The sequence below is a fragment of the Cavia porcellus genome, unplaced genomic scaffold, assembly GCF_034190915.1.
Source record: "Cavia porcellus strain 051 isolate PalLab524CR breed Dunkin Hartley unplaced genomic scaffold, mCavPor4.1 scaffold_26, whole genome shotgun sequence".
Taxonomy (NCBI): Eukaryota; Metazoa; Chordata; class Mammalia; order Rodentia; family Caviidae; genus Cavia; species Cavia porcellus.
The window spans coordinates 20,948,523-20,958,284 of record NW_026947509.1 but is presented as its reverse complement, the minus strand read 5'-3'; the positions used below and the strand labels follow the sequence as shown (position 1 = coordinate 20,958,284).

Genomic DNA, 9,762 nt, shown 5'->3' with positions numbered 1-9,762 from the left:
CTCCCGCCCCTATCAGCGTAGCTATTCCCAGCCCTCCCCACTCCCTTTCCTTTCCTGCCTTGGCCAAACTGCAGTGCCTCCTCCTCCTTGGTCATTAGGTCCTGGCCTCTATTCTTAAGCCGAAGCCCCTAACCCTATGCCCCTCCCATGCCACAGGCTCTCTCTCTCTCATTCGCCTTTTGCTAACATTCAAACATGTTTATTGACTGGGGTGGGGGGCAGGTCACAAAGTCAGCTGGGACATAGGCAGGATTGAACTTGAAGAAAGCTGAAGGTTTCAGGGGTGATGCTGGCTCTCCAAACCCCGCGGGAAGCTTAGGAGGTGCTTCAGTGTCCACCTCATACTGGCTGTGCAGCCCACTCCAGGCTTCAGATTCTGGCAGGCCTTTTTTCAAATCTACTTCTGGGGATACTGGTCCCTCCTACCCAGGCTAAAGGCTGTCAAGTGCTGCTCAGGAAAGGTAGCTGTTGAGTGTACTGTCATGTGGTTGTAGCTTCCCACTTGCAAGTAGCTGCTATGGTATATAAACGGCCCTTTAAGAAAAAAAATGGTGGTGGTGAGAGGGTTGAGGTTAGCAGGCCCACTGGGGAAGGGGGCAGCGGCCCCTTGTGTTCATCAAGAGGAAATACAAGAAGGGAACTTGCCTGACAGTGCTTTGTCCTGTGTCTCACCCTTTACGCTGCCTCTCCACAGCTGGTTTTACAATTCAGGAAAAGTAGCAACTGATATTTGGGGTTTTGTGCTGGGAGATGCTTTAGATTGCCATAGTAACAACAGAACCGGGGGGGCTTACAGATCTGGTGCTGGGGATAGTCAGAACACCCAAGGGCAAATCCAAGCTTTGCTATAAGATCCTCTCCCGGTCGATGTCAGTCTCTTCATTTATGAAGTGAGAAAATTGTGTTTCTCCCCACTCCCAAATACCCTGGGCCAATATATAGTTATTAAAGAAGGAGGTGGTAGAAAATTCAGCAGGGGAAAGGAATGGAGTGAGGAATGGGTACCTGTTGGTGAAATTGACTCTGGAGCCCTGGAGAACGAGTTGGTGTCATGTCCCATAGTTCCCTACAAGTGACACAGTTGTCAGGCTTCCTGTGCTGGAGCCTAGTCCCCCTAGTGAATACTCCATCAGCCCCAAGTTTTTTCTGGAAACAGGACAGAGTTCACAGGAGTCCTAGATCATTGCTTAGGATGCCAGTGTCTCACCTGATTGCCTTGGGCTCCAGGACTTGGAGTTGCAGTGGAAAAGGGATTGGCTGTCTGGTTTCTGAAAGGTGAGGTCTCTGGAGCCTGGAGAGTTTGGCCCATTGCTCTTCTGGCATTCTCAACCTGCTCTCCCGGTGCCCTACTCTCCTCAGTAAGACCTGTGTATTTTTTAGGAACTGGGGTGGGGGGCTGCTTCAGTGTCAGGTAGTTCAGACTCTCAGACAATGTGGAATCAGTCCACGAGGATTGGTTTCCGGTGGTTTCCCTGTCCATTTCCTTTCCTCCTTGGCTTAGATTTGGGGCAGACAACTTCCTATTGCTGTTCCTGTGCTCAGACAGAAATTTTGTCACCTGCAGAGACAGGAGGAGCTTATGGGGCATGAATTGGAAGAGTCAATGTACCTGGTAACTCAGGGGTGGGGTGGGGTGAGGAGGGCCAGGGTAAAGGTAAAGGCACACACAGCAGTGCTCAGCAGGGAGTCACTGGATGGCCAGTGTAGCCATGTGTGCCATTCCTCATCAGATCCTGGGTGGGAGGTGCAGTTAGGCACTCACTTCCAAGACAGCAGCATCCATGTTGCCAAGTACCCCCAAACAGGCTTTTTCAGTTGTTTCCTGGCATTCTGAGAGATAGCCGATTGGGTTGCAGATGAGCAGAAAGTCTTTTCTTGGGAATAGCCCCCGCTCTCAGACCCAGGCCTCCTCTAGCTGCCAGTGAAACCACCAGCTCACCTGGGAAGAAGGGGGGCCTGTCACTGGGCTCATGGCTCCAACTGCGCTGCATCAGCTTCTTCAGTTCTTCCAAGCCTGGAGTCTCAGGGCTGGACAAGGGCAGCTCACTCACTGGGGGTCGCATCTGCTTCTCAACTATTCTTTCATGGACCAGTGATATCTGTGCTGCCACTGGGATTGGGTGGGAGGGTAACAGAAAAGGCACTCAAGAGTATGAGGGGTATCCGTCCCCCTGACCAAGGAGGAGGTGCAGAAGGCAGTCTGCATAGCTCAGCTGGAAAGGGAGGGCTTGACCGGCTTTCAGGTAGCGACCACTTGGGGTTAAGGACCCCACAGTCTGCTTAGTCTTACCCTCAGGTTCTCTTCCTGCTAACAATGCCCACATGAGGATCCCGAAGCTGCAGGAGATACAAGTGGATACTTGGCCAACCACTGGCAAGATTCCTTTCCCATATACTATTTCCTAAAAGGGCCTCCAGAGAGGTGTAGAAATCTAGGATGTGTGTTTGGGGCAGGCACCTTACCTGTAGATATCACTGGCCTTGGAGGCTTTCTTGTTTATATCAGCTAACAATTCTGGGGCCAAGTAAGCCAGGGTGCCCCCTGGCTTCTGGAACTTATACCCTGTTCTTGACTGTGACTGTCCCGTAAACGCGGAGAGGCCAAAATCTGCCAACTGCAAAGGAAGAACAGGAGCAGCTATTGAATGAAATGGGCCAGATCTAGAATCCTCCCTTACCTTCCTGCAGAAGGTGCAAGGCTTGTTTTATAATGGGAGTGAGGAAAGGTAGAATCAGTAGGGGCCTGGCTCAGAGATGTAGGTCTCCTTGGGTGGGTCTGGGTCATGGAGTGACTCAACATTTCCTTCCGGATAGGTCTGAGTGTGAGTCCTTGGGCTAAATTGGCCTTGGCAGAGGAACACTGCCCCAGGAGCTGTGGCCAGTGGGTGGCGCTGTGGCAGCAAAGGGGGGTACGGGTCGGGGGTGGGAGTAGGAGGTGGGGGTGCAGGGTGGGGATGGGGGTGGGGCGTGGAGCTAGAGGTGTGGGCTAGGTGTGGATGGGCTGACCTTGGCGTGAAGGTTTGAGTCCAGCAAGACATTGGAGGGCTTGAGGTCCCTGTGCACTAGCTCCAGACTGTGCAGGTAACTCATCCCAAGCACCACTTCCCACAGTAGGCGGCAGAGGAGCGGCCAGGGCCGAGGGCAGTTCTGCTGCAGCAGCCCTGACAGGGAGCCGTTCTCCATGAATTGTGTCACCAGAGCTGGCCCGGACACGCCGTCCCACTGTAGGTTCTCCGTCACTCCTAGAAGTCTCAACACGTACGAGTTATCCAGACTTGCCATAGTTCTCGCCTCGCTGGACAGCTGGTCCCTAAAGAGAGAGGTGCATGGGGGCGCAGCTTCTTCGAAAGATCTCTCCCTTCCTCGTTCGGGGAGTTAGCACAGCGGCTCCACCCCCTCGGCCAGAGCCGCCAGCGACCGCAGGGACACTCACGAATTCACGATCTTGACAGCCACATCACAGTGCCACTTCCTATGCCATGCCAGGAACACTGTGCCGAACCCGCCTTCACCTACCAACTCGCGGTTCTTCAAGTCGTCTGGGGGGACCAGGGAGGCAGAGGCGCCGCTGAACCTGAAGGAGGGGTCTGGTCCACTAGCCAGCCAGCTGTACCCCACACTGTGCCCGATCCCTCAGGGCAGGTAACTCCCACCCTCTGTCAGTCTCACTTCTGGCACTGTCACTGGGGCCCTGGCTGTGGCAGGAGTTGCAAAGGAAGGCTTCTGTCTGTGGGGTTCCTTCATGCTACTTCCTACTCACCCCAACTTTCGAGACATCAGGCTGGCAGCTGCAAGAGACTTCTGGGAGTTGTGAGCCACACGGGATGCAGTGACTTCTGGAGCTGGGCTTTTCTTGCCTGGGGGAGGGGACAGGATCTGTAGAAGGATCACTCTAGGTCAAGGTACAAATTTCCCTTACCAGGTTATTTCTTCTACAAAGAGTGACTGACCCGTTTCTTCCCCCCACGGGCTCTTCTACAGTCCTACCCACCTCGCCCTTGGGTGGGGAAGAAGGAAGTCTGAGATTTGTCTCCTCTGAGAAATGTTTCCTGCGCACGCTCTGTGGGGCACAGCCAGTCTAACTGTAGCTGGACACTGCTAGTGCTCCGGAAGGAGTCCTCGCCTTCCAGGAAACCACAATCTACTCTTCCTACAGCCCAGTGTCTCTTCCTTCTTCAACTGATGCCAGGGCTGGGATAGGGAGGTTTTATGATCCTATGGTTAGGAGGATTTTTTTGTCCTAGGATTCAGCTCTCCTACAGCTGCCCTAAGATCACAGCTAACACGCCTGTAAGCTTACCATGTGCAAGTGCCCGGTGGGCTTATTTAATTTTACATCAATCCTAAGGATACAGGTACTGCTTTTATTATGTTTTTATAATTGAGAAAACTGAGGCACCGACAACTTAATTACCTTACCCAAGTGCACATGGAAATGACATATAGCCTGGCTCAAATCATCAAGTCATTCTCTTTGTACATAGGCTTCAGGCCTGTACCATTCCACTGGCAGTGCAGGTGGTGGGAGAGAAAAACATTCATCAATGCGATGAAGGGTCCCTGTCTCTTTTCCTGCCCAGGGCCTGAGGCCTGCTCTTGTTGAGGCAAGTGCCTAGCATTGGTAGGGTTTTGTGTACTCTACAAATGGAGCTCATGGAGCTGAAAAACCCAAGACCCTCTTCTAGGGCACTGTGCTCAAGCCAGGTGTATTGGGCCAGCCAGAATGTCATAGCTCAGCGCTTCTGACCGACTCCCCCATATGACAGCTTCTCCATTCAAATACCCTGATTAATTCATGTTGCTGTCAAGCATATACTTTGGATGAGGGCTTTTGAGAACTCAGGAGCATGAGGAACCTTAAGGATTTAGAGTAGATGAAAAGCCCCCTATTTATCTCCCCAAGGCATGACCATGGTTGGAGGCTGAGAGCTAGATAAAGTCAGCCCTAAGCACTTACTCCTTCAGAAGTAGATCCAACCCTGTGGATGTGTGGGTATCTCACTGTGAAAGTGCTCCCTTTGTTTCATGCTTTTTACTTTGTCCAGTGGTCTGAGGGGTCTTCTGGTGGGAGAAGTGGCCAGCAGTTAACTGTGTTTTCTAGAGTAACTGCAAACTGCAGTAGCCTCACCATGGATTCTGTTAAGGTCAGGCAATGCTGTTCTGAAGCTGCTTAGGAATCTTTATATTGTGTCCTAAAAACCCACTGCATGTTAAGTGATTGGTAAATATTTAGAAGCAGTATACAGAAGCAGTTTACAGTTGTGGTGGACTGATAACAAGTGGTCAACTTGTAACACCCAGCTGAACTGTATCAGCATGCTTCGGGGTGTGGAGGGCCCACCTGGGGATTGTTGCCAGCATAAAAAGGAGAACTGGAGGGGAAGATAGTGTGCTGTTGATCCCCTGGAGAAGTTTGTCACACCAGCTTTCTTGATAGGAACTCAGCTGTTCTCATCATCAAAGGAGCTTGGGATCTTGTTGCTGAGAATGGCTGCGGTTCATTTTCAGGGATCTCTGTTCCTTACTTTGAGTATTGCTTCCTGGCTCCAGAGGGAAAGATGATGTGCTGTCAGTCTCTTGGAGAAGCTTGTCACACTGGCTTCCTAACATAAACTCAGCTGTTACCATTGTTGGAGGGGCTGGAGACCTTGTTGCCACTGAGGATGGCTGCGGTACTCTGTTGGGGAGCCTTGGTTCTTACTTTAAAAATTGTTTCCTGGTTTTAGTGCAGAACCCTCAGCCTACTGGCACAGATCCTTCACTCTGCTGGCATAGACTTTCTAGGTTCCATTGTTGATCTTTGGGCCTTTCCAGAGCAGATCCATGAAACAGACTGGCATGAGTCATTGTCATGGGCTCTAGGCCTTCAGCTGGACTCATGAGTGACACTGTCACTCATGACTTTTAAGTCTTTTATGGACTTTTAAGTCTTCATCTGTACTCATGCAGGATGTTTCTGTGGATTCAGGCCCTCAGCTGGATTCCTTGGATCTTAGTGTGTGGACATATTTAAGTACTTCTTGTACTTAACTCTTTGGGTGATTACTATAAAACAATACTATAAATTGCATCCTGTATGTAATTGTTTGTCTTGTAAACCCCAAACTACTACAACAATGAAAGAAATAAAACCAGTTACTTTGTCATATATTTCTTTTTTTAATTTTGAAGAGAATAAAATCAAGCAAAATAAAACAATAAAGCCAATCAAAACAAGCCAGTGTGACACAGGATTTTAAAACAACATAATAGGAAATCAACAGTGGCTACCATAATGCCTTTTGTTGTCTTCAAAATAGCCCCTACCATCAAATATAGTAAAATTGAATAAAACAGAACAGACCAGATTCAATAAAAACAAAACAATGAATTCAATACAGGACTTCAAAACAAGATAATAGTAAATCCAAAATGGCTACCATAATATATCTTGTTATCTTTGAAATATCATCCCATGCCATCAGATATAATAAAACCAAACAAGACAAAACAGAATAAAACCAAACCAAACAAAACAATGAAAATGATACAGGACTTTAAAACAAGATAATAAGGAGTTAACAACAGCTGTCACCTGCAGAAGGAGATCTGCCATAGATGCTACATTACATATTGTTGTCTTCTAAATAGGTAATCAGACAGTAGTCTGCAAAGTCAATGTCTTCTACAAAGAGTGACTGACCCATTTCTTTCCCCCACAGGTTCTTCTACAGCTACAAGAACTAAGTTGTATTTTACTTCAACAACTATCATCTTAGCCTGTGTTTTTCCAGATCAGCCAGTTGCTTATAGGGTGGGGAGAGAGGACCTTGTCTTTTCTCCTCTCCTGGCCCAGATGTGGGAACAGGCTGGTGTCTGGTTGTCCTCCCTATGGCCCGGCCCACAGGTGGCCTATTTCCTCTTCTCTACAACAACAACAAAGGGAGAGAGAGAGAGAGAGAGAGAGAGAGAGAGAGAGAGAGACAGACATTCTGTTTGAAGACAAATGTTAAAAAAATAAGCAAGTATATTTTTCCTCTCCATAATAAAAAAAAACTGTAAGAAATTTAATCTTAATGACAGGAAATAGATGTTGGCTTACATGTATTCATTAAAAAGACAATAGGCTGTCACAGTAAGAAGAACCCAGCTTCCCCTGTTCTTCTTGGTGCTGTGAGTTTTCACTCACATGTGACGAACACCAAGTTAGTTGTTCCAGCCCAAGATTAAGGCAAATTCCATATTGTTCATGTCTGTGTTTGGCATTAAGCAGAAAGTAACTTAGTTGTTTTTTTTCTTTTTTCTTGCTCCATGAATTCGTAAATTCTACACTATCTGTGGTACAAGCTTGATGCTCAGACTTTCACTTCAGGAGTTGAATAGATGGAGTCTGAATTTCCTGAAACAATTTCCTCTAGTTACTGTTCTGTTCTCTCTGGAAAGTTGATCTTTGTTTTGACAATTTACCAGTAACTTCTTCAGGAGTCACACATTTCCAGAGGCTATAGGTTTTTCCTACCACAGTTTTCCACAGTCAGAATTCCACCTTCAGAATCACTGGTATAGTTCTCCTCAGGACCAAATCTCACACAGTGAATGGGACCAAAGTGTTCCTCGTAGGATTCTAATTCTCCACTATTATTATTATTTTTCTTTTTTCCCCTTCTTTCTTTTTTGAGACAGGGTCTTGCTATGCAGTTCAGGCTGTTCCTGAGCTCACTTTGTAGCCCAGGCTGGTCTTGAACTTGCAATGATCCTCCTGCCTCAGCCTCCCAAGTGCTGGGATTATAGGCATGCACCACTATGACCAGCTAATTCTCCACTATTACAATCATTATTATTACTGATAGAACTATGGGGGACCGGCAGCAGCTGAAAAGATAAGAAGTATGAAATATAAATGACCTTTATTTTGAGAATGCAGGGAGAGACACCCGCGATCCCCTGGGGTGCGGCATCTCCACTCTGGGATTGGTGATCTTCTGTGGAACATGTGGAGTGGGGGCCTATATGTAGCTTAGGTTAGGGGTGGTGCCTGAGGGGGCATTAGGGCTGCACAGGTAGCCCATTGGCACTAGTTTGGCACCAGAGGTAGATTCCTAGGAGTGGGGGAGATAGAGCCCCTTTACGGGCTTTACGGGCTACAGTGTCCTGTCTGGGCCAAAACTCTTTCAATTACAAATTTTAAAATTTCACCTCCTACAGTGAAAAATTCTTTATAGTATGAGGAGATGCAGAATTGATGGCTGCAAGTGCTTCAGAGGGTTTCATTGGGCCCAAACTTACTGCACTGTGAAATGCATTAGAGCCAGGGATTTAGCTCAGTGGCATAAGCACCTGCCTGACGAGCACAAGGTTGTGAGTTTAATCCCTGGTACAAAAAAAAGGTAATTTAAAAAAGCAATAGATTATAGTAATAATCAGAACTTCTCCCTCAGAAGTGTATTCCATATTCTTAAGGGCTGTATTAAAATTTAGATTTCACTTCTATCAAGGTAGCATGTTCCTAAGGGTGAACAGTTTTATCACCAGCTGGAAGAATCTATTTACTTTTATTACATCAGATTTTTTAATGCCCCAAATACAATCACTGATTTCCTTAGGTCCTGCTTTATTGTAAAGCCAAATATCGAGTTCAGTCATCCAAGTATTGTAATACTCTTTCTAGTTTTCCTCACAATCCAAACAGTTATATTTGTAATCCCATTGAGATTTTATTGGAATCCTAGCAAGTTAATTCCAATCTACCACCACCAATCCAACCCATAGTGAGAGTAAAGACACCAACACATGTTCCAAGTTAAGGGCAGCCAAAGGGTCCCAAGTCCAGTCCTTGTGAGCACATGCAGACAAAGGCCTCAATCCTAGGCCTCTCCCAGTATTTATTATCTTGTGAAGAAAGAGGGGTGACTCAAGGATGAGTGATAGTGAGGATGTCAGGGATTACTGAGTAACTTGAGCTGGCTGGCTAGGTGCAAGAATGGCATCTCTGTAATTTGCAGAGATAAAGATATGCAAGAGGCAGCTGAAATAGCTCAGTTGAGAGAGCATTAGACTGAAGAGATAAAGATATGCAGAAGGATCAATTTACATAACCCAATTATGGTAACAGTGGAATTGTTTTGGGGGGCTATGACTTCAGTTTCTGATTTGCAAACTCTTGTGCCCTGGGGAGTCATAGCCTCTTATCTTGAGGCTCATAACCAGTTGACATTTCCGGAGCTGTTTGCTCTAATATCTCACCAGCTCAATCCTGCTGTGGAGAGAACCATGCAAGGAAACAGGACTGCCTGATGGCTACAGACTTTGCATAATAGCACCTTGGCAAGCCTTATTTGCAGTGCTCAGAGCCAATTGAAGAGAGAAGGAAATACCCTAGCCAGTCTTTCACATATCAGTATAAGGAAATGAGTCTCCAAGTATTCAAAGTCACAGCAATTGTTTTGGATTCAAAGGGAGTCACTGGAGTTGTCTCCCATACTGCTTCATGTTTTTTAAAGTCATATATTTATGGCAATTTATCATGTCCTCCAGTTAACAAGATTTTTGTCTAAAAATTTAAAAAAATTTAAATGGGCCTGGGGGGTATAACTCAATACAAAGGCCCTGATTCATGCCCTAGTACTACACGTGTGCATGTGTGTGCACACATACCTCCCTCAATGAACCCCAGAAAGAATGAATACATTACATAATAAAATGAAATACAGCTGTTAAGTGATGTTGTATACCTATACTCATTAATATTGAGGGGTGTTTACCAAGGGAAAAAAGCAGATCATA

At 46.8% G+C, this 9,762-nt stretch overlaps 1 protein-coding gene across 2 annotated transcripts; it reads right to left on the bottom strand.

Annotated features, from left to right (window-relative positions):
* Positions 1 to 177: 177 nt before the first annotated feature.
* On the bottom strand, positions 178 to 4,010 carry Ripk3 (receptor interacting serine/threonine kinase 3). 2 transcript variants are annotated; one of them, XM_013157774.3, is made up of 11 exons: positions 3,992 to 4,010; positions 3,761 to 3,857; positions 3,434 to 3,574; positions 3,007 to 3,310; positions 2,464 to 2,615; positions 2,291 to 2,337; positions 1,940 to 2,110; positions 1,763 to 1,830; positions 1,208 to 1,558; positions 1,006 to 1,066; positions 178 to 534 (listed from the first exon to the last, which is right to left on the bottom strand). In XM_013157774.3, the coding sequence occupies exons 2-11, from the start codon at positions 3,775 to 3,777 to the stop codon at positions 398 to 400; spliced, it is 1,449 nt and encodes a 482-aa protein (XP_013013228.1). In that variant the 5' UTR covers positions 3,778 to 3,857; positions 3,992 to 4,010; the 3' UTR covers positions 178 to 397. The 2 variants fall into 2 exon arrangements, with proteins under 2 accessions (XP_013013228.1, XP_003474333.3); XM_003474285.5 differs by lacking the exon at positions 3,992 to 4,010 and adding an exon at positions 3,951 to 3,973.
* Positions 4,011 to 9,762: the final 5,752 nt, after the last annotated feature.